This window comes from Podarcis vaucheri (assembly GCF_965113315.1).
Source record: "Podarcis vaucheri genome assembly, chromosome: 4".
In the NCBI taxonomy this organism is placed as follows: Eukaryota; Metazoa; Chordata; class Lepidosauria; order Squamata; family Lacertidae; genus Podarcis; species Podarcis vaucheri.
Window position 1 is genome coordinate 4452261 of NC_138762.1, and position 23442 is coordinate 4475702.

Here is a 23442-nt window from a genome sequence, read left to right on the forward strand (position 1 = left end):
ATCTATCTATCTATCTATCTATCTATCTATCTATCTATCATCTATCTATCTATCATCTATCTATCTATCATCTATCTATCTATCTATCATCTATCTATCTATCTATCTATCTATCTATCTATCTATCTATCTCTATCTTCCTACCTATCTACCTACCTACCTACCTATCTAGAAAAATATAATTCTTATTAGAGTTAGGGTTGATAATAATATTACCCAGCCCAGGTCCCTGGGCAGGCTATGTTGACATAAAATTCAACGTTAAAACAGTTCAAAACAAACTGCAATTGCGGCTAGTGTGGGTCCTAAATGCGTCTTTCAGGTGCCAAAGGCCAGGATAAAGAGGCGTGTCTTCAGCAAATAGAATCCTAGGACTACAGAGTCAAAAGGGACCCCCAGGGGTCATCTTGTCTAACCCCCCTGCAAATGCAGGAATCATTGCTAACTGAGGGACCCTCCACCCCTCCATGTCTTTTCCTGCAGGGACACCCTGGTCATCGCCATCGGCAACTGCTGCACCAGTTTCTTCGCCGGCTTCGCCATCTTCTCCATCCTGGGCCACATGGCTTGGCGGAAGAAGGTCCCCGTGGGGGAAGTGGCAGATTCAGGTAGGGGGGCAGGAGGAGAAGGAGGCGGGTCCTCGCCTGTTTTGGGAGGGGCTTACGTCCTACCAATCAAAGCGGGGTGAGGCAATCTCGCAGGGAATGATGGAGAGGAGAACTTGGATGGGTCGCTTCCTCACCTCCTCTCTGAATAAGCCTTGTGCTTGGGAGTCCAGGACCAAGGTGGGATTCGAACCCAGAACTCCTCAGCCCACGCTGCTTCCCCTGGGCAAGTGTGGCTGTCGCATCCAGGGCGTAAATCCCAGGTGCCTCAGGTGTGGCTGTCCAGGGTTGTAAAGACTGCGGAGAGAATAATTGGGTGCATTCTTCCCACTTTGGGTCAAATGTACGCTTCCAGGTGCCAGAAGAAAGCTGCAGAGATAGCGCAGGAGAGTGCTCACCCCGGAAATGATCTCTTTCAGCTTCTGCCTTCTGGAAGAAAGTACAGGGTTATAAAGAGTAGGACTAGCCGCCTGAGAAACAGTTTCTACCCAAATGCGATTTTGGTTTTAAACGCAGTGTAAGGTAGTCTCTGGGGGACACGGGTGGCGCTGTGGTCTAAACCACAGAGCCTAGGACCTGCCAATCATAAGGTCGGCGGTTCGAATCCCCGCAATGACGGGGTGAGCTCCTGTTGCTCGGTCCCAGCTCCTGCCCACCTAGCAGCTCGAAAGCACGTCAAAGTGCAAGTAGATAAATAGGTACCACTCCGGCGGGAAGGTAAACGGTGTTTCCGTGTGCTGCTCTGGTTTGCCAGAAGCAACTTAGTCCTGCTGGCCACATGACCCGGAAACTGTACGCTGGCTCCCTCAGCCAGTAAAGCGAGATGAGTGCGCAACCCCAGAGTCGGCCACGACTGGACCTAATGGTCAGGGGTCCCTTTACCTTTAAGGTAGTCTCTATGGGAGTATATTGTATTTAATTATGGGGTATCAGAGTTTTTAGGGGGCTAACCAGGTTGGGATAGCGGGCTTGTGGGTATTTGAATGTCTGGTGTAGATTTTTTTCAATTTCGTTGTTCTGTATGGGACAATGACAATAAAGAGTATTGTATCGTGTCGTCCTCCATGCCCTGCAATTGATGCTGCCAAACACATCTGGGTTATTGTCCCCCAACTCTCTCCTTCCTTCCGTCCTTCCCCAGGTCCAGGGCTGGCTTTCGTGGCCTACCCAGAAGCCCTTGCTCTGCTGCCAGGGTCGGCCTTCTGGTCCATCCTCTTCTTCCTGATGCTCTTCACCCTCGGAGTGGACACCTTGGTCAGTTCCAGATGTTCCAGGTGTTGCTCTGGGTACCCCTCCTTCCGCAGGCCCAAGGCTGGCCAGACTCTGCGAGAGAATCACAGAATTCCCAAGTTGGAAGGATCAATCCAGTCCAACTTTCTGCAAGGCAGGAGTGTGTAGCTGCCCCAGACGGGGATGGAACCTGCAACCTTGGTGTTATCGGCGCCACGCTCAAACCCACTGGGCTATGTCAGATGAAACAACAGTTTTAAAGGCATCAGTCCAATAACTGGGGTGGGGAGACATTCAGCCATGGCCAGCCCTACTATAAGAACACCAGTGGACCCTGCTGGATCAGACCAGTGGCCCACCTAGTTTCCCCGTGGCCAAACAGATGCCCATTATGGGAAACCACCAGGCAGGATCTGAGCACCAGAGCAAGTCTCGCTTCCTGGGGTCTCCAGCAACTGGGATACAGACGTGTCGCTAGGAGCCATCAAGAGTCCTCGCCTCCTCCATGAACTTGTCCGATCCTCTCTTAAAGCCACCTAGGTTGGTGGTCTTGTGGGAGGGAGTTCCACAGATCCTTCCTGGGCGTTTTTTTTTTTGGGGGGGGGCATGTTCTGATGATTGGCAGGCCCAAGGCAAAAAGGTGCATGGTGCAAGTGGATGGGACCAGTGCATTCTGCACAGTTTCATTTTGCAGGGAAGTGCATGTAAAATTGTAACCCATGGAAGGAGGGTAGGTCTAAATAGAGGGTGGGGAGGCGCTGTGGGTGCTGATCTCCCCCCCCCCACCCTAACTGTGAATGCTTCTCTTTCTAGTTCGGGAACATGGAAGGCATCACGACGGCCGTGATGGACGAGTTTCCTTCGCTTCGCGACTGGAGGCGCAAAGCCGTCTTCCTGGGGCTTCTCTGCTTTGCCTTCTACCTTCTGGGGCTCCTGCTAATCACAGAGGTAAGCAGAACGCCAGAAGAGCCTGGCGGCAGGATCAGGCCGAGGGGGGGGGAACTGAGTTATTTAAGAGTCACGCAGGTGGAGCTGTGGGTTATACCACAGAGCCCAGGGCTTGCCGATCAGAAGGTCAGCGGTTCGAATCCCCGCAACGGGGTGAGCTCCCATTACTTGGTCCCTTCTCCTGCCAACCTAGCAGTTCAAAAGCACGTCAAAGTGCAAGTAGATAAATAGGTACCGCTCCGGCGGGAAGGTAAACGGCGTTTCCGCGCGCTGCTCTGGTTCGCCAGAAGTGGCTTAGTCCTGCTGGCCACGTGACCTGGAAGCTGTACACCGGCTCCCTCAGCCAATAAAGCGAGATGAGCACCGCAACCCCAGAGTCGGTCACGACTGGACCTAATGGTCAGGGGTCCCTTTACCTTTACTTTAGTGAATGAGAGGGGACTCTCATTGCCCATTTGCAGGTCTCTGGAGGAGCCTTCAGTGAAACTAGGCTAGCACTGAGGACCGTACTGATTGGGTGCTTTTGATTTTTAACCCGTTCAAGAGTTTTAAGAAGGTGCCTATATACATGGAGCATTAAATGTTTTGTGAGATGTTGTCTTTATGCTGTTGTATTTATTTATGTTGTATTTTATGCTGTTTTTTAAGTCGCATTTGTAATCAATGTTTTATATTTGCCGTTAGCCGCCCTGAGCCCGGTTTTTAAACCAGGAAGGGCGGGGTATTAAAAATAAATAAATTATTATATTATCCAGTCCAGCAGCTTGTTCCCACAGCAGCCAACCAAGATGCCCAAAGGGAAACTGGCAAGCAGGATTCGAGCGCAAGATGGCTGCAGGGCACAATGGCTCTGCCCTGTTGAAACTGCGGAACTCCCTGCCACTGGAGGGAGCTTGGAAAGAGGAGCGGGATAGTGGACTACCTGGATGCAGCAAGGCTCTTTTTCCGTTCTCATGTGTGTGGCTTTTCCTCCCTCCTCAGGGCGGCATCTACTGGTTCACCCTCATGGACTCTTACAGCACCAGCTTTGGGCTCATCATCATCGCCCTCTTCATGTGCCTTGGAGTTACCTTCTTCTATGGTGAGTGCCTTGCAGGCCTCCCCACCCCAGTCTGTTTCTTCCAGAGCTCTCCTGACTTCCAAACTTTTCTCCTCCTGCTGCACTGCCAACTTGAGGCATTGCCTGGAAAGGCATTTAGATGCCCACAGGGCAGTCAGTGCTTTGAGGAGCAAGGCAAGATTTTGAGGCCAATTCCCACCTCTGTCTGTCATTCCTGCATCCTCCAAAGGCCTCTTAAACTCAGCCTTCAAGAGGAGCAGTGGGAGGAGTTGGGGATATTTAGCCTGGAGAAGAGGAGATTCTTCAAGCATCTTCAAGTACCGTATTTTTCACTCCATAAGACACACTTTTTTCCTCCTAAAAAGTAAGGGGAAATGTCTGTGCATCTTATGGAGCGAATGTGTGGTCGGTCACTGGCTCCCTTTACGGCCCCTTGCCCAGGCCTCCATTTTTTAATGTTCTGCAAAGAGGCTGTTTGTTTCCCCAGCGACATGGGACTGGCTGGTTAGATTATCTGTCTGGAAACTGTAGAAAGGGCTCCCTTTCCTTTCCTAAGGAAGCTGCAGAACTGTGAGTTGAGCCCCATAAAACCAGGATTTTTCTGGAAGCGCAACCTCCTCTGATGCCACCGCGCGGGAACTGATCCAGGGAGTGCCCGCCATGTGGGGAATCTGCATTCCCACCAACGAGCTGGCTGGTGGCGCACCGCTTCTCCACACCCTCTCCATGCCACTATCTGTGTATTGGACGACCCCCGTTTTTTCACATGGTTTTGGAGTCAAAAACCCTTGTCCAATACACGGCAAAATACGGCAAGCCATGGAGAGGTGTCCCAGTTGAGGGTGGGGTGGCCGGGGTGTGTGTGTGTGTGTCTGCCATGTTGCCCCCACCTGCTAACTCCCTTTCCTGGTCTTCTTCCCCAACCACGCAGGCATCAACAAGTTCTGCCAAGACATCGTGGACATGATCTGCCGCTGCCCTCCCTGGTGCAGCCAGCTGGTGCTGTACTTCAAGGCCTGCTGGGTGGTCTTCACGCCAGGGCTCTTGCTGGTAAGTCGCCCCCCACCCTTCCGCTTGGGTGGGAGCCGGGCAGAGATTTTTTATCAGCTTCCTGCCACGGTCCATGTCGATTTAAATAACTGGATGGTGAAAGCCGAGCGTTCATTTTGATCATTTTGGCTTTCCTTTTCTGAACCCGGTTTTTTGCGACCTGGACTGGACTCACAGAGTGTTTGTTGTGGGGGAGGAAGGGAAAGGAGATTGTGAGCCGCTTTGAGACTCCTTCGGGTAATGATAAAGCGGGATATCAAATCCAAACTCTTCTTCTTTTTCTCCTTTGGTATACAGTAGTACCTCTGGTTGTGAATGGGATCCATTCCGGAGGCCCATTCCCAACATGAAAAGAGCGCAACCTGAAGCGCCGTATCTGCGCAGGTGCGTGGCGCGGTTTGGTGCTTGTGCGCATGTGCGAAGTGCAATCTAGCACTTGTGCACATGTGCGAGCAGCGAATCCCGGAATTAACCCTTTCTGGTACTTCCGGGTCGCCACGGGACGTAACCTGAAAGAATGTAACGTGAAGCAAACGTAACATGAGGTATGGCTGTAATGCCATCGTGATATTGGAAGACTTGGGGAGGGCAAATTTCTCCATTGTTTATAGGCCTTTCACAGCCATCACTGTGGTCTCTGACCTCATAACACCGGTCCTTTGGCTCCCTGTACGTTTCTGAGCACAATTCAAAGTATTGGTCCTGACCTTTAAAGCCCTAAATGGCCTCGGTCCAGTATACCTGAAGGAGCATCTCCACCCTCATCGTTCTGCCCGGACACTGAGGTCCAGCTCCGAGGGCCTTCTGGAGGTTCCCTCACTGTGATAAGTGAGGTTACAGGGAACCAGGCAGGGGGCCTTCTCGGTGGTGGCGCCTGCTCTTTGGAATGGTCTCCCATCAGATGTCAAGGAAATAAACAACTATCTGACTTTTAGAAGACATCTGAAGGCAGCCATGTTTAGGGAAGTTTTTAATGTTTAATGCTGGATTGTTTTTAACACTTGATTGGGAGTTGCCCAGAGAGGCTGGGGAAACTCATGTATGTATGTATGTATGTATGTATGTATGAATGAATAAATAAATAAATAAATAATATTGCTAGCTGTCAGAATAGCAAGAAAACCATTCTGCTCCTTTCACACAGGAGGTGGGAAGGCTCACGCATGATGACTGCCCCTTTCTGAAACTCCCAGAATCCTCCAACGATTGCTTGTGTTTCCTTCTCCCTCCCCACAGTTCATCCTCTTCTACATCTTCCTGGATCTGTCCAGCACGACTTTGCATTACGGCACTTACCAGTATCCCCGTTGGGGGGAGGCCCTGGGCATCTGCATGGGGGTCGTGACCTGCATCCAGATCCCTCTCTGGGCAGCCATCGCCCTCTTCAAGGAGTCGGGGACCCTGGCAGATGTGAGTAGGATTCAGAAGGCTGAATGGTGATGTGATATAGACACCTTCCAAGGCCTTGACGTGGAAGAGAGCAAGCTTGTTTTCTGCTGCTTCGGAAGCAGAGGGATTCCGATGGTAAAAAAAGGAGTTTCTGACTTAAGAATCAGGAAGAGCTTTCTGAGAGTAGCAGTTATTCCCCTTGGGAATTTGTGAACTCCTTGGGAGGCTTTTAAACACAGGGTGGATGGCCTTCTGTCGTGGATGCTTGAGCTGAGATTTCTGAATTGCAGGGGGTTGGATTAGAGCAGCCTTTCTCAACTAGTGGGTCCCCAGATGTTGTGGGACTACAACTCCCATCACCCCCAGCTAGCAAGGCCAGAGCTCAGGGATGATGGGAGTTGTGGTCCAACAACATCTGGGGACCCACAGGTTGAGAACCACTGGACTCGTCCAATTCTACAGTTCCTGCCCCTGGGCTGTGCAATTCCCTGGTTCAAAACCCCACCTCTGCCACTACTCAGCAGAGGGCCTTAGGCAAGCTGGCCTGTCTTGCAGGGGTCACAGGGTTCGAAGGGACCCCCAGGGTCATCTGATGTCACCTGGTTCTGACTGGTGACGTTTTGACCTTTAAAGCCCTTATGCGGCTTAGGACCCTCATACCTACGGGACCGCCTCTCCTGGTCTGCCCCGCGGAGGACCTTAAGGTCCACAATTGACGTTTTGGAGGTCCCAGGTCGCAAGGTGGTTTGATTGGTCTCAACTAGGGCCAGGGCCTTTTCAGTACTGGCCCCAACTTGGTGGAATGCTCTGTCACAAGAGACTAGGGCCTTGCGGGACTTGACATCTTTCCGCAGGGCCTGCAAGACAGAGCTGTTCTGCCTGGCCTTTGGTTTGGACTCGGTCTGACCCTTATGTTTTCCCTCTCCTTACGGTTTTGATCCATGGGCTACTTTTAAAATGAGACTGCATTTTAAATTGCATTTTAACCTGTATTTTAAATTGGTCTTTTCCCCCTATTATGTTTTTACTGTAATTTTACTGTTGTTAGCCATGGGGAGGGCAGGGTATAAATATAAAAATAAAATAATAATAATAATAATAATAATAATAATAATAATAATTTTATTTATATCCCGCCCTCCCCAGCCAAAGCCGGGCTCAGAGTGGCTAGCAACAATAAAAGTAACAAAGCATTCTAAAATTATTACTATTATTATTATTAATGGAGGACTTTAAACAGTCAAGACGATAAATGGCAGGTAATGTCTCAAAGCCAGCTTAGGCAGCAGGCAAATGACTACAGGGAGCTGCCTTTTACCGTGACCAGCCATTGATCCATCTGCGCAGACACTTCCCTCTGGGAGCTGCTGGATGAAGACCATAAGATCAGGCCAATGGCCCTTCTAGTTCCAGGATCCTGTTCTCACAGTGCCAACCAGGTGCCCTTAATGGGAAACCAAAAGTCAGGATCTGAGCATGAGCCCTCTCCCCCCTGTGGTATTCAGAAGCAGAGTGTGGCCACTGTGGCCATCGACTGCCCTCTCTTCATTCATGAATTCATCCAATCCTTTTTTTAAAGCCATCCAAGCTGGTGGCCATTGCTGCCTCATGTGGCAGGGAGTTCCGTAGTTCAAGCACACTCTTTGCTCTGCAGGAAGAAGGCCCTACTTTTTAATCTTTCCTGAACTTTCCAATTCCAGCTCCCATCATCCCTGACTCCCAGCCGTGACTGATGGGGGTTGTAGTCCAATGACTGGAGGGGGGTGGCACTAGCTCGGTGATCCCTGACCCACACAGAGTGGCAGCAGCCCTCCAGGGTTCCATAGGAGGGTCTTCCCAACCCTACCAGGGGGATGTTGGGGGGATGAACACGCAGAGCTCCTGGAGTCCTGAGCCCTCGTGCTTCTTTTAATTTAAGATGCAAGGTTGGGGGTTCAAAGCTGAACTCAGAAGCTCATGGCCTTTTTCTCTGCTGCTCTCCCAGCGTTTCAGGAAAGCCATCCGCCCTCTGAACTCCTGGCGCACTGCCAGCAGCCGAGATGCGTCTCACGAGATCATCGATGTCCCCTACACGGTGAACCTGACGGACAACGACTTTGCAGGGGGCTGGCAGCCGCCGCATGGCGATGAGGCATCAATCTGTGGGTGAACGGAGCAGCGGTTGTCCGCCTTCGCCAACAGCAACCGCCCATCTCAGCTTCCTTGGAGACGTCCCCATCATGGCGTTGGGGATGCCCTGCTGCTGTTTGCCAAGGAGAGTCTGAGTCGGGGGCCAAACTCTCCGTTGCAAGGCCTGCCTAGGGCTTCAGAGCTCATTTCCCTATGTAACAGGGTGGTGGCCCAGGGCTGGCAGGACTCTTCCAGACCCTGCTGTGGCAACGTCGGTGCCATCTGCCAGCCCTGCTGGGCTCACGAACGCGGCAGGCTATTGCTGTCTCCAAGAGCTCCTCCAACTCAACGGATGGCTTGCCAAGGAGGTGCCACTCACTCGAGAGGTCTTTCTGGACTGGCAAAGCGTTCCTCTCTCTCTCATTTGCACACCTGACTCTCCAGCCAGGAAGAAAACAAGCAGGGCATTGTCTGCTGCAGAGCGGCAGGAAAACTCTGGGCTGCTTCCTCCCTTGCGCCCCACCTGGGTCATTCTTCCTCGCTCCCTCTTCCCTCCTCTCGCCCCCCTTGCTGAAGTGGCCCAAGCAGATGGCCAGTGGAGGGCTGGGGTTTCTACCAGGTGTTTGTCCGTCTCTTTTTAGACATCCAAGTTTGGCAGAGTCCCTGCTAGGTGCCAAGTGCGAAGCCAACGAAGTAACCGAGCTCAAGCCGGTGTAGGGAAGGACCCGATCCCCTGGATAAGGACTGGCTCTCCTATGGGATGTGGGCACAACCTGCATCAGCACTGACCAGTGGCAATGCTGCCTGGGGCAGATGGGAGCTGGAGGGGTCCCCGATTCCCTAGCCCTGCCCTGATATTAATGCTCTGGAAGGTGCAGGCAGTTGGGTCTCTCCATCCCTGAGCCCCTTTCCTGCCATTGCTCCTCCTGTTCAGGATTCCCTTGCCCAGTGTCTCTGCACTCCATTGCTATGTTGTATTCCTGTCTCTCTCTCTTCAGATCTGCGTATGCCAATGGCGGGACGAGTAGGGAGGGGGTTCTAACTGTGTGGGGCTTTGGTTGGCGGAAGTGTGGGGCAGGGCATTGGGAGGGAAAGGTTTGGAAGATGCAACCCCTGCGAAGACCAGATGTGGAAGCAGAGCTCCCCCCACCCTTCCAGGGGAAATTGAAGATTTCCCCCTAAATAAATGGTTTGATCTCTTCCAAGCGCCTTGGTGCAGTTGAATTTTTTTTCTCTCCCTTGGGAACTGAGCCAAAGGCAGCCCAGGGTAGGCATTAGGGTGCAAACACATGATCCACCACTCACAGTTGTGTGCATAAATTGTTATTGCAATGCTATAGCAAAGGGCTGACCCTGAAGACAGTGAGGAAATGTCTGCTGAGGTAGAATTTGGTGGCTACGCTGCTCCCTGGGGCAAGGCGGTTTGAGCCTGGGACGCCAATCCTGGACTGGCTGCACTGGCTACCAATCTGTTTCCGGGCCCAATTCAAAGCTCAGGGCCACAATACCTCAAGGACTGCCTCTCCCCACATGAACTGAACCAGATCCTGCGCTCATCCTCTGAGGCCCTTCTTGGTGTGCCCCCCTCCCCTCCGTCGGCAAGAGTTGTCCGGCAGTGGAACGGACTTCCTTGGAGGTTTTAAAGCAGAGATCAGGTGACCATCTGACAGGGATCCTTCTTCAGCTGTGAGCCGCCAAGTCCTTATCAGGGAAAAGGTGGGGTATAAATGAATGTAAAAATAATAATTCCTGCGGTGCAGGGGGTTGCATTAGAGGTCCCTTCCAACTCTAGGAAATTGCCCCTCAGGCTCTTCCTCTCAGCCAAGGCCGTGTTGCAATGCCGCCCAAAGCAAACCCTTCCTTCTTCCCCAACCGCCACTTCCTGCCTGCCCCCTCCCTCTGCCAAAGGCACCGACGCCACACAGCCGCCTTAAAATAATCTACATGCTTTTATTGGATTGAAAACAGTTTTATGAAATGGCCTTTAAATAAGATCAAGACTTGGCAGGTGCAGAGCAGGGTGGCCTGGCGCTGGGGGGAACGGGACGCTCTCCTGGTGCCCATCGCTGCCCAGGGCAGAAGCTGGCAGCCAGACAGGACAGGAAGATGATGATGTGAAGGCTGCTTTCCTTGGCGCTCGTTGTGCCTCCTCTGGCGCGTGGCAAGGGTAGAAGGGAGCACCACGATCCTTCCGGGTTCTCAAGCTTGCCTGGGCCTCTGGTTTCCATGGCCTTGGATGGTGGAACTTGGGGGGGTGGGGTGGGGGTTGCCCCATCCTCTGCTTGAGCCGAGCCCAGCCCCCCCCATAAGTGCCCGGTCTCTCGCCTTCCTCACCAGACTGGGACATTGTCAAGCTGGCAGAGGAAGGCCCGGACGGCGCAGGCGCTTGGAGATGGAGGAGAAGCAAGAGCAGGAAGCTCAAAGCGGTGCCAGCTTGGCCATCAAGTCTCTGAGTTTTCCCCAAAGCCCTTCCTCTGTCCTTGCAAGGCATGCAGGCAGGGCTCTGGAGGGGAGGAGGACCTGTGTCTGCCACGGAAGGCGGCCACCAGCGGCCCAAACCTGTCCATCTTTGCTCCAAAGTGCAAAAATAAAACAGAACAGAACCTGCGAGAGGGCATGGGAGGCAGCTCTCTCGCACGCACATCCCCACAAGAGCCGCCAGCTCCCAGACTGCAACCAGGAGGGCAGGAGGGTCTCCTCCGCTTGGCGACACGCAGCCGGACACCAGGTCTCCCTGCGTCCCACGTGCATAGGGCAAGACCTGGCTGTAGCAGGGATGTCCTGGGGCAGACAGAAACTCCAAAGGTAGAGTTGTGGGGAAGCTCTTGCAGAAGGCTTCTAGGCTCAGCAAAGCCTCCTGCTCGTTTGTGAGCCAGAAAGCAGACACAAGAAAGCCCCCCAGCTCCTGCAGGGACCCCCCCTCCCCAAAGCCAAGCGCCACTTGCAGGAAAGACAAGGCCTCTTTCCACTGGAGGGGAGGTGTGGGGAGAAGGAAAGCCCCTGCTGCTCTGGGGCCAAGTGGCCACTTTGTGGTCTCCTGCCCACAGAGCTGGGCACCGAACTTGCCCCCTTTTGTCTGCAACAAACAGTTGATGTTAACAAAGGGATCTAAAAAATGGGCTTTTGCAGGCCGATTGGAGTTCATCTCCCTCTCTTTCCCCACTCCTCCCAGCAGCCCTGGCCTGCCCTCTTCCTGCCCCTTCTTTGCTTCACTCAAGGCAAAGGGGCTAGTCCCTAGAGTAAACCCACATATGGGGGTTAGGACAAGCAAGGCGAGCACCACCCCACCCTCCCCAGCAACAGCCCCCTTGCAAAACCCTCTCCCTCCCTGTGGAGTGGGCCACTGAGCCTCCTGGGGGCTGCTGTGGTGCGCAGGGGAAGCAGCAAACAAAGGGGGGGCAGGATGAACGGATCCAGTGTCGCACGGTGTGGCGGTGGCGAGAGGGCTAGGAGGGAGAGCTCGTCTGAAGCCATGCGCAGCCAAAAGCAAGGGACCCCCCACCACCACGTGAGGAAGGCGGCCAGGCCGACGTCACAAAATAAATAGGGGCTTTCCACCTGCAGCTCCCCCACCCGGAGAGCAGAGGGATCCTGGGGGGGGAGGAGGAGGAGGAGGAGAGGTGGGTGGGTGCTCTTGCCCCCCCCTCAAGGTGCTCCCCCTCCCCTCGCCTCCTGCTCCGTCCCAGCGTGGGTGTTTGGCTGGGGGGTTCCCTCCTTGCCAACCCCCCCCCGGCCCGGACTTATTTCTTGGGCTTCTTGAAGATCTTCAGGGGGAACTTCTTCTTTCCCTGCCCCGAGGAGTCGGTCTCTTCCCCCGTGGAGCCGCTGTCTTCCTCCCCGCCGGCCGCACTCTTCTTCGAGGCCAGGTGGGGGATGCGGCTGTTGCCGGCTTTGCCCTGGCTGTTGAGCCGGGGGTCGGAGGTGGGGGAGGGCGTGTCGGGCTCGGTGGAGCTGGGGCTGTGGGAGCGGGAGGAGTCGGAGTGGGCCTGGCGGGAGGGGGGCCCTGCCCCGGCCGCGTGGCTGATCTCCCCCAGGCTGGACGACTTCTCCAGGCCGTGGTTCAGCATCACGGCCTTCTTCATGAGGATGGGGCTCTCGGGGAAGGGCTCCGGCAGAGAGGAAGCCTCCGCCGGCCGGTTGCCGTAGCCGCAGGCGGCCGCCACTGCCGCTTCCTCCGACTTGTTGAGCAGTGCTGGCCGGGCAGGCAGCCGGGGGGCCGAGCTGGACGTGCGCTGGCTGTTGCTCAGGTGAGGGATGGAGGAATCCGAGTCAGAGTGTGATAAATCTCTGGGGGTGGGGGGGAGAGAGACAAGGGAAAAAAGCAGGGCGTGAGGAACCCGGATTTTAAAATGTGCGACCGCGCACTCTCTCTCCAGATTGGTTATCTCCCGCTTGGCCTACTGCAATGCGCTCTACGTGGGGCTACCTTTGAAGGTGACCCAGAAACTACAACTAATCCAGAATGCAGCAGCTAAACTGGTGGAGACTGGGAACGGCCGCTGGGACCATAGAACACTGGTCCTAAAGGATCTACATTGGCTTCCAGAACAATTCAGTGTTGGTGTTTACCTTTCAAGCCCTAAACGGCTTCAGCCCAGTATACCTGAAGGAGTATCTCCACCCCCATTGTCCAGCCAGGACACTGAGGTCCAGTGCCAAGGGCCTTCTGGCGGTTCCCTCCCTGCAAGAAGAGAAGTTACAGGGAACCAGGCAGAGGGCCTTGTTGGTAGTGGCTCCCTCCCTGTGGAACACCCTCCTCCCTTCAGATGTCAAGGAGATAAACTGACTTTTAGAAGACATCTGAAGGCTGCCCTGTTTAGGGAAGCTTTCCATGTTTGATGTCTTAATATGTTTTTGTACGTGTTGGAGGCTGCCCAGAGTGGCTGGGGTTAATAAGAATAGTAATAATTACTGATGTCCAAAACACAAACACACAACAACAACACACACCAACACACAAGCCCAGGCAGGGTTAAGAACATCAGAAGAGCACACTGGATCAGGCGAATGGCCCGCCTAATCTAGCGTCCTGTTTCCACAGTGGCTGGCTGTTATGGGGAACCTGCAAGCAGGATTCAAACCCAAGAGCCCTCTTGGAGCAATTAAACTCTGTGCAGCGGCGAGAAGTGGTGGCAAACCAAACAAAAGCACCAAACAAAAGCACACTCTGCATCACAGGACGGCAGGCAGGGAGGCGGCTGGCCAGTTAGTTGTGTTAGCGTCCTTTTTTTCTCCTGGCCAGAACCACCAAGCGAGAGGACCAATGACACGCCAAACCAGGCTGTGCAGGCCTCAAGACGGCAGCCACGGGCACCCATGCTTCTGCCAAGGGAAGGAGGTAGGAAGTGGGGTTAGGAAGGCAGGCCGGGCCCCGGAGGGGAAGCCAAGAGGGCAAGCACCACTCCCGGAGGAAGCCGCACAATACCCATAGCTCTCGGCGCGGCAGCGCGTCCCGGAGGTGACGTCGGGAGGGGGCAGGTTGGGCAGGGAGTCCACCTGGAGGATGTAGGAGGAGGTGGTGTGGTGGTAAAGGATGGGCAGGCCGTGGCAGGCGGAAGCGGAGGAGGGCGAGTGGCCCGTGGAGGAGGAGGAAGGAGGAGACGGCGGCGAGGAGGAGGAGGAAGAAGATGGAGAGCAGGCGGCCGCACTTCCGCCGTGGATGTCGGAGGCGAAGGGCTGGCTGCCGCTCAAGCTGGGCATCCGGCGCAGAGTGACCCTGCCGGGCAGGTAGTGGGCCAGCGGCCCCGATTCACCCTGGCCGGCGGCCTGGTGACTCTCTACCAACCTCTGCGATCCCAAGGAGTGCTGCGGGTCGACGAGGCGCTGGCGGACGCCGCTGGACATGGAGGGCGCTAAACCGGGAGAGAGACAGAGGATTAGGAGGGCGAGCGGCTCAAGGGAGACAGGAGAGGTTGCTGGCTGTCGGCTTTTGCGCCCTGTCCCTGCCCACTGCCAATTGCTCCCCCAGGGAAGTGAAGGAGCTCCACACTCGCCCTGAGCCCCCAGTAAATGGCTGTGGCAGCTCCTCCTTGCAGTGCCTTCTGTTTTGCTTGTTTTGTAGGAGTTACACACTGCTCGACTGGAAGGAGAAAGCTCAAAGCAAGGTAGGGGGGAAAATAAAACCATGAAATCATCTGTAAGAAAAAACTGAGCGCAGCAACCTAAGACTTAAAAAAAGTTAAAGTGGAAATAGAGTAAAACTTGCAGCAGCAGGCTTGTCTAAGCCAAAGAATGCAGGAAAGGCATCTAACGGATAACAATAACAGGTTCATAAGTGTATAGGTGCCGTCGCACCAAAATATTGTTTTTGCACAATGTGGAATGGGGTTGACGTGGCACCCTAAGGGGAGCAGTTTTGTCAATCAAAGTAGTCGAGAGGCATCTATGGGGGTCACCTAAGTTGCTTGCTGCAACCCTATAGAGGGTCTTCGCTATCTTCTTTGGGGGATTCTTATAAGCATCTCCCTCCCCTTGCCCTCTCCGGATTCTTCTCTCAAATGCAGCCCTGCTAACGGATGAGAAGCGAGCGAAGGAGCCTGGCAGACTCACGCCTGGGAATCCAGGACGAGGCCCCCGGACCTCCAAGGCTTCACAGCACCCACGCATAACTCCTAACGGGGCACCCTGGGAGGTGCCTTCTGGGTTCCAGGGGTGGAGGGTGCCTGGGCACTGGAGGGGCATGCAAAGAAAGCAGCAACGTCAGAGGGGTTAAGAGGCGCATGGAGCGGGAAGCCGATGAGCAAGGGGGGCCCTGCTGGGATCTGAAGAACCAGGAAGCAGTTGAACTGCAGGGGGTTGGACTAGATGACCTTTGGGCTTCCTTCAAATGCTACAATTCTAATATTCCAGAGGCTGGGGGGGGGGGGCGGCAGGCGATGAATCTTTGCACACAGAGGCAGGGGGAGGGGGCAGGTTGCTCTGTCTTCTTGTTTCTTGCCAGAAAGCATCCTCCAGTAACTGCAGGTTTCAGCCTGGAAGGTCTTTCGAAACGCAAGAACCTAAGAATCACCTGCTGGGTCAGGCCAATGGCCCATTTGTCCAGCCTCCTCTTCTCACAGTGACCAAGCAGACGCCCATTATGGGAAACCCGCAAGCAGGATCGGAGCACCAGAGGAGCCCTCCCCATCCTGTGGTTTCCAGCAGCTGGGATCCAGAAGCATCACTGCCTTTGACTGTGGACAGGAACATTCAGGGTACAGAGTCCAGGTGACCCCTGAGTCCCTCCTGCCCTGCTTTCCTCTCTGCCGGGGGGTGATTCTGGGTCCCAGCAGGCCCTGCCCCCAGGGAAGGTGTTAGTAAAGATGCCAGCATTGGGGGGTTGTTTTTTGTGTGTGCACTTTTTTGGCTAGAGATGAAGGAAGAAAGGATGAGGTGAGAATTAGCTTCTGTGCTCAGAGAGGCTGCTGGTGCTGCCGTTGTGTGAGCAGGAGGGCCCCGCCTTCCTGCCCTTTGCGTTTAGTTCAGAGGGTGGAAAGAGAAACCCAAGATAATAATCCTCAAACCGGGGTATTTCCAGGACTGGTCCTCCGAGGAGAGGGATGAGCGGTCGCTGAACCTGTGCCCCAAGAGCAAGGCTGCGTCTGGCGTTAGCCAACCGGGAGGAGGGCAGGGAGGCCGACGGGGGAGAGAGAAAGGAGGGGCGTCATTGGTGGGGAGAAACATCACACCTCACATCGGCATTTCTGAACGGCAAGCAAAGGACCCTGCCCTGCCCTCCCCCCCAATCCTGCCAAACCTAGACCACCGCTCTGCGCCCCATTGTCGGGGTTCGGCTAGATGACCCATTGGGGTCCCATTCCTACTCTGTGGCTCTGTGCCCACTCACCACCCCCAGGCTTGCCTTCCCCACGTCTGCCCCCAGCTGACACCCCCAGCAACCGCTCTTTCCTCACCTTCCCTGCCTAGGGTGAGCAGGTTCCAGTCTATTCTATGGGATTCCCGAACTGCCGGGGGGTGGGCTGGATGACCCTCGGGGTCCCTTGAAGCACAGCAGCAAATTCCCACCCACCCCCCACTCCTCCCAGTATTGGGGAAATGCAGGGCAGAGGCAAGCCAGGCACTCCTGCCTTAGGCCACTGTGAGTCAGGGGTGCTTCAGAAGAGCAAAACGCTGGCGTGCAAACCTCTGCTCAGAAACCCCTGAGCCCCAGACTGCAGGTGCCTGGCTGAGCTTGGGGAACGCTCTGCGCATGTTCAAAGGAACAGCATCCTTGAGCTGAGCCTTACCAAGCCCTGCTTGATTCCAGCCGTGGTGAAGCTGCGCGATGGGAGCCGGTGGCATTCTGTAGCCCCAGGGCTACGCTCTCCTCCTCCTCCCCACCACCGCCCCACTTTAAGGCAGAGGTGGGGATGGGAGGAACCCCGGCTCTTAAAGCACGCATGCGCACCAGGCGCTGTCACGTTACCGGGACGGTGGGGGCTGCTTCCCACTTCCCTCCATGTAGAATTTGCTTCCTGTGTCAGGAAGGCGATATGGGGAGGGGACTCTGGTCCAGAGGTTCCCAAAGTGGGGGTGGGGCAGTGGGCTCACCAGGGAAGGGGGGCGCTAAGGGGGTGGCAGGGGGACAACGGAGGTGCAAATCACTATCGCGAAAAGCTGGAATCCCCGGATCAAGCCCATCCATTTTGCTGAATCAGTTGAATGAAATAGTTTTAACTGGGCTGCAAATAATTGTGCAATTCATGGTTACCACCTTCAATTTTACCATGCGATTATCTTCCTTAGGGGTTGTGCAAACCGCTATTCCAAATAATGCTTTTATACCGGGCGGAATGGGTGGCACTGGGGACAAGTTGATGGAACAGAGAGAGGGGGAAGGGGCTATTGGGTTGCTGTTTTTATTTTGATTATATATTTTGTGATTTTATATTTTGATTTTGTTCTGTGAACCCCCTGAGACCTCCAGGTATAGGGTGGTAATAAATAATAACAACAACAGAGGAAAAGCTTTGGGAATCTCTGTACCAGGAGGACTGTGTGAAAGCGAACCATCCCCTCACTGGCGTTTCTCAAACCTGGGTCTCCAGTTGCTTGTTGGACTACAACTCCCATCAACCGTGACCCCAGAGGTCCTGCTAGCAAAGGATGATGGGCGTTGTAGTCCAACAAGCAACTGGAGACCCAAGTTTGAGAATCACTGCTAGCCTAGAGTCCTCTAACAGGTGAGGGCTCCCTGCTTTCCATTGCTGTGAAGCCCCTCGCCCCCCCCGCTCCCCAGGGAGACCTACACTGCATGGACATGGGGGATACGATTTCCTCATCCAGGTCGTCCACGTCGTCAGTCATGATGAAGTGCGAGGTGTTTGGCCGCGTGCAGCTTCCCATCCACGTGGGGTCGATGTTGAGGACGGACACCAGGGTGTGGATGCCCGGGTTGACCACGATCTGGAAGCCGCAGAGCATCTCTATCTGCTGCCAGCGGTGGAGCCGCTCCCGCAGGGCCGCCGTCACCTCGCTCAGGGCTTGCCTGAAGGGCGGAGAAGGGAACGAGCTTCTATGAAAATGACGCACCGGTGGTATTTGACCTCTACTAAGTTATCTAAAATGTATAGAACAAGTTCAAATACCTGCTGGAAGTGTAAAGAAAAGGAAGGTACCTTTTACCATATGCAGTGGCCATGTAAGATAACAGAGTCATTTTGGGAAATGGTGCATAATGAGTTGAAAAATGGTGTATAATGAGTTGAAAAAAATGTTTTTAACTTTTGTTAAAAACCCAGAAGTGTTTCTATTAGGAATTATAGGTGCGAAGATCCCAATAGATCAGAAAATACTTTTCATGTATGTGACAACAGCTGCACAGATGTTATTAGCCCAAAGATGGAAAGAAGAAACAATCCCAACTAGGGAAGAATTGGCAAGCCAAGCTGCTGGACTAGGCCAAAAGGGCAAAACTAACCAGGAATCAAGAGGACAAGGACTTTAAAAAAGAATGGGGAAAATTTATAATTTACCTAGGAGACCATTGTAAACAAATTAAAACTTTAGCTCGACTATAAGACCCACTTGTAATGTAATGAAAATTATAGACAATTTGGGAATACGACAATCATGGAGAATGGGCTGATATGTAGTTGTAAATATTGGTACAAGGACCCATGTAGGGGATGGAGGGAAGTCTGGAGATTCAGAGAATAGTTATTTAAACAATTTTGTTATAAATGTGTACTTGTGAAAACAAATAAACAAATATTACGGGGGAAAAGAAAGGAAAGGAAACAAGCAGGGCTGGAGGGCCTGAGGTACCTTGCAGGGGGTTGGTCTGGATGGCCTCTGGGGTGCCCCCAACTCTACAGCTCCATGAACCCCAGCAGAGCTGAGTGGCCGAGTGTCTGCTTGGCATGCAACAGGCCCCAGATTCCATCTCTGGCAGCATCTCCAGACAAAAAGTGGCGAAGCAGAGGGCGATGCGCCTGCACCACAGAACATCTTTAGCCTGCTGAGTGGCCTTGCCCAAGTCCCTCTGGAGGCCCGCTCCCAACCCCGAGCGGATGGGCAGCTAGGCCCTTCCTCCTTCGCAAAGCGCTCTTGCTTCCGCAGAACAGAATGGGGGGGGGGTCATCTGCCTCCCGCACAGCTGAAGGCTCCCGGCTTCTGGCCTCCAAACCTGTGCAGCAGCTTCCTAGGTTGTGGGTCTTGCGGAAGGGGCAGAGCGGACAGAAGCTGCCCACACACACACAGCAAACTCACTTGGCCGTCAGGATTTTATGATCCACGTCGTCCAGGGACGAGCTGTGGGCAACGTGGAATGTCCCAAAGAGAGTGTTGCGCTTCTTCTTTATCTTTTCGGCCTGGAAAAGGGCGTAAGCAGAGGAACGTGACTGAAAAGGTGACATCTGATCAAACTTTTCAGCTCCTGAGTCTCAGCTGCCAGCCCCTAAGGAACCCAGAAGGTGAGGCTAGGAAAGGAAGACACAGCCCACACCCTTCTGTCACAGGGTGCTGAGCGGTCTGTGGATTCTGTCTCCCACCTCCATAGGCCTCATTGAAGCATAAGAGCTCAGCTGCTGGATCAGGTCAATGGCCCATCTAGTCCAGCCTCCTGTTCTCACAGTGGCCAACCAGGTGGCCTAAAGCGAAGCCCGTAATCAGGATTCGAACACAAGACCCCTCTCCCCTCCTGTGGTTTCCAGAAACCGGCCTTCAGAAGCATCCCTGCCTCCAACTGTGGAAGCAGAGCACAGGCATCAGGGCTAGTAGCCCTCAAAAGCCCTCCATGAATTTGTCTGATTCTCTTTTAAAGCCATCAAGGCTGACGACCATCCTGTGGCAGGGAGTTCCATGCTTCAATTCTGTGCTGTGTGAAGAAGTACTTTATTTTCTCTGTCCTGAATCGTCCAACACACATCACCACTGCATGTCCTCAAGGTCTAGTGTTATGAGAGAGAGAAACTTTCCTCTATCCACTTTCTCCATGCGGTACACAATTTCACAAGTTCCTATCATGTTGACTTTTCTCTAATTGAAAAGCCCCAGACGCGGCAACCTTTCCTCGTAGGACAGTTGCTCCCCCCCCCCCCGGATCATTCTGGGTGCCCTTTCCTGAACCTCCTCCAATTCTACATACCCTCTTTGAGGCGAGGTGACCAGAACCCCATAGTTCAGGCATGCGCTGCGTGAAGAGGTCCCCCCTCTTGATTGGGCCTCCTTGCTCCTTCTTCCCTGCCCCCCCCCCACTCACCCCTTCCTTGGCCAGGAGCAGCTGCTTCTCGGCGTTCTGCTTCTTGATGTTGTAGTATTGCACCTCCACCTCGTGGGTCAGCTGAAGCCACTTCTGCAGGGCTTCTGGGACGGCCCAGCTGCTGTGCGACTCCAGCTCCTTCTCCGCGTTCTTGAGTGCCATGCGCACCTGCAGGGAATGGGGAACAGCAGCAGCCGCTCTAGTACTTCGGCAGGCAGGCAAGGGGGCCCCAGGCGCACGAGATTTCCTCAGCGGGGAGAGGCATCGCCCACGGTCAACAAGAAGACGCACCAGCTCCATCCGACGACCCCCCACCCACTCCAGTCTCTCTGGGCCATGGGTTCCGGTTTCCTCTGCCTACTGCCAAACTGGCTCAGAGCATCCTGGTGAACGGTCTCCCTTCCCACCCCACCAAGGGGGCCTGGAATCGGGACGCTGCAGCTCATGCCCCTTTGTGTGCCCTTGAGAGTGGAAACGCCAACTGATCAGTCGCCCGTGGGAAGCCAGGAAGCAGGATCTGACCACAAGAGCCCTCACAAGAGTCCTGTGGCTTTCAGGAACAGGCATTCAGAAACATCTGCAGAGCCCCGGGTGTCCAGGCACCCACAAAATTTCCAACGAGGGGTCTGGGGCCCCTCAATATTCTGCAGCCGGGTGGGCTCTCCCACTGCAACAGCCGGCTCCGCCAGAGCCTGTCGCAGCAGCAGGAGGCCCTGTTGCAGGTCCCACCAGGCCGCTGGGAGGAGCTCTGGCATGCCCTCCAAAAGGCCTGGCGGGGGCTGCTGAGGCTGCAACAGGCTCCACTGGGCTCTCACGGTGCAGTAGCAGGCCTTTAGGAGGGTGTGCCAGGGCTCCTCCCAGGCGCGCCTGAGAAGGCTTACTCTCTCTAGCTGTGGAGGCAGAGCATCCTGGCTAATAGTCATCCGTGGCCCCTGTTAGAATTCCTGCTCCATGATTGCAGTCATGGGATGGTTGTCTATCACATGACGGTATATTTTTTCACTCCACAGAGTGGAAAGTGATGGAGACAGGATGTTTGTGTTCCTGCGTTCCGTGAAGTGGGACTATTGTCCTTTGTTCTTTTTCTCTTTGCTGTCTGATGCTAGAGAGAGAAGGAGCCACGTTGCAGTGCTCCGTGTGTGTTTATATGTAAATAAAGCAGATTAGCCAAAATGCTGAGTTGCTGAGGTCTGTCACGCGCATGATGCGCAAACTCTGTGGATCCATAAGTGTGCTGGTGTCTGTTGGCATCGGTCGCTGCGATGTTCTGGCTGAATAAAGCGTATGAAGCTCCCAAACGATCAACCAGGAGGGAGGGAACATGCCAGTCAGGCAAGTGTCCCCGCCAGCGTCCTACTCAATTGTAGGCCGAGCTCCTGACAGCCCCCTCCTGCTCCCGTGACTTTGTCCAATCCTTTTTTAAAAAGCCATCCAAGTTGGTGGTCCTCACTGCCTGCTGTGGGAGGGAGTTCCACAGCTGAACTACATACTCTGCAAAGGACTTTCTCTGATCCGTCCTGAATCTTCCAACGCTCAGCTTCATCAGATGTCCACGAGTTCCAGTCTTGAGAGGGGAAACTCTTCTGCATCTACTTTCTCCCTGCTATGCATCATTTTACAAACTTTGATCATGTCACCTTTTAACCAAGAATCCCCAAACGCTGCAACCTTAGGAAGTCGCTCTATCCCCTGGGTCATTTAGGCTTCTCTTTTCTGCCCCTTCTCCAATGAACCCATGAACGGGGAGGATAACAGGAGGCCTGACGTTGACCCAAACCCCACAAACTTTCCTCCAGCCAGGCTGAACCCAACTTGGACCTCAAAACCTGTATGCCACTTCTAACCCTCCTGAGCTGCAGAGATTGGGCTAGAGAGGTTGTCTGTGCCAGTCTTGCTGCCCGAGGTCAAGCGGTCATGGGAAACAGGCCAAAGATATGACTGCCTTGAGGTTTGATGAGGCCTTCTGGGTTTTTTAGCCCAATTATATGGAGACAGGAATCATGTGCGTCATTTTAAAATTGGGATTGATGGGAGGAGAGAATCCGGCATATGGCTGCCACCTTTTTTAAAAGGCTGGCTTTGGGGGGCTCAGTTCCAAAGGGCAGCAGGTCAGGCAGAAACCTCCAGAGCCCACAGAGAGTTCAAGCCCCCCAGGAGGAGCTGTCCACCTACCCGGCATGGGGGCTGCTCCCGGCCAGGGCGTACCTGCTCCAGCTCCTGCTCTGCATACTTCTGCCGGCTGAGCTCGTTCTCTGTCCCCTCCCGCAGCTCCCGGAGCCGGTGGGCCTCCTGCTTGGCGATGCTGATCTCGTCCTGCAGCCGCTTCTCCAAGGAGACCTTCTCCACCTCCACCGTGCGGTGCTCCTCCTGGGCCTTCTGGAGCCTGAACAGAGAGAGACAGAGCAGAAATATGCCATGAGACTGGCTGCCCACAGCGTGCCAGGGCTGGAAGTCTGGAGAGATGCAGTCACCTCCCCCAGGAGGAGAGCAGGGGGGCTGGCAAGAGTGGAGCGCAAGGAAGCAGGTCCTGAAGCTCAGAGAAATGCCTTGGAGGAGGAAGATGCTTCAGATGCTCAGAGGGGAGCTGGATAGAAAGAGCACAGAGAGGGGTGTTGGGGGGAGAAGGCACAGGGAAGCTGACAGCGGAAAGCAAGACTAAGGGCCAGGTCATCCAGAAACAGGAGCGAGGTGGTGATGATATAGGCATGGCTTCACTTACAACACAGGAATTCTACAGCCCCTATTCATTTTGCTTTGGTGGCTAGCCTCCCAAAGCTCCAAGAAGATTAAGAAAAGGAAGGCAGGGTTGAAATATACATTCTTAAAATAAACCAGAAGCATTTTTACTTGTTATTATAGGCCAGGACATTAATAGGCAAGATGTTAAACTGTTTTTATATGCAACAGCAGCAAGAGTATTGTTAGCCCAGAAGTGGAAGCAAGAAGAAATTCTGACAAAAGAAGAATGGTAGACAAAATTAATGGACTATGCAGAATTGGACAAAATGACAGAAAGGATTCGAAACCTGTGGGACCAGAGATTTACAGAAGATTGGAAGAAGTATATGAACTATTTGAAGAGCAATTATAACCAACAAATTACGCTTCTAGGACTACAATAAGTTTTGTAAGGAGAAATATACAAAGTGTTACAAAGTAGAAAAAGATAAGAGATAATGGCTATAAGTTTGAAATGTAATAGGGAAAATAAGAAATGCATACTGAGAGACTAAATTGGAAAATTTTCAGACCAGACTGATGGAAGTCAAAAAAATTGAATAAGAAGTAAAAGTATGTTTAATTGCTGTTGGAAATGCTATGTTAAAAAACTAATAAAAATTTATATTAAAGAAAGAAAGAAAAGGAAGGCA

General features: G+C 53.7%; 2 protein-coding genes across 11 annotated transcripts in view; one reads left to right on the forward strand and one right to left on the reverse strand.

The window, feature by feature from the left end:
* LOC309530395 (sodium-dependent proline transporter-like) overlaps positions 1 to 9596 on the forward strand; it is a 28745-nt gene extending 19149 nt beyond the window's left edge. Inside the window, exons 9-15 of the mRNA XM_082219337.1 lie at positions 484 to 608; positions 1747 to 1859; positions 2649 to 2783; positions 3765 to 3864; positions 4775 to 4893; positions 6130 to 6303; positions 8267 to 9596. Of these exons, the coding sequence (XP_082075463.1) occupies positions 484 to 608; positions 1747 to 1859; positions 2649 to 2783; positions 3765 to 3864; positions 4775 to 4893; positions 6130 to 6303; positions 8267 to 8431 (931 nt within the window). The 3' untranslated portion in view covers positions 8432 to 9596. The remainder of the gene's footprint in view (positions 1 to 483; positions 609 to 1746; positions 1860 to 2648; positions 2784 to 3764; positions 3865 to 4774; positions 4894 to 6129; positions 6304 to 8266) is intronic.
* A 725-nt stretch (positions 9597 to 10321) lies between these two features.
* Positions 10322 to 23442, reverse strand: part of STIM1 (stromal interaction molecule 1) — a 113331-nt gene continuing 100210 nt past the window's right edge. For 5 of the 10 annotated variants that reach the window (XM_082219171.1, XM_082219170.1, XM_082219166.1 and 2 more), the window contains exons 8-14: positions 22277 to 22454; positions 20072 to 20239; positions 19081 to 19181; positions 17619 to 17857; positions 15894 to 15971; positions 13817 to 14243; positions 10322 to 12678 (exon numbers count right to left, since the gene is read on the reverse strand). In XM_082219171.1, coding sequence (XP_082075297.1) covers positions 12132 to 12678; positions 13817 to 14243; positions 15894 to 15971; positions 17619 to 17857; positions 19081 to 19181; positions 20072 to 20239; positions 22277 to 22454 — 1738 coding nt within the window. In that variant the 3' untranslated portion in view covers positions 10322 to 12131. Of the gene's footprint in view, positions 12679 to 13816; positions 14244 to 15893; positions 15972 to 17618; positions 17858 to 19080; positions 19182 to 20071; positions 20240 to 22243; positions 22455 to 23442 lie in introns of all 10 variants that reach the window. The other 5 variants (XM_082219173.1, XM_082219174.1, XM_082219172.1 and 2 more) reach the window with 5 other exon arrangements.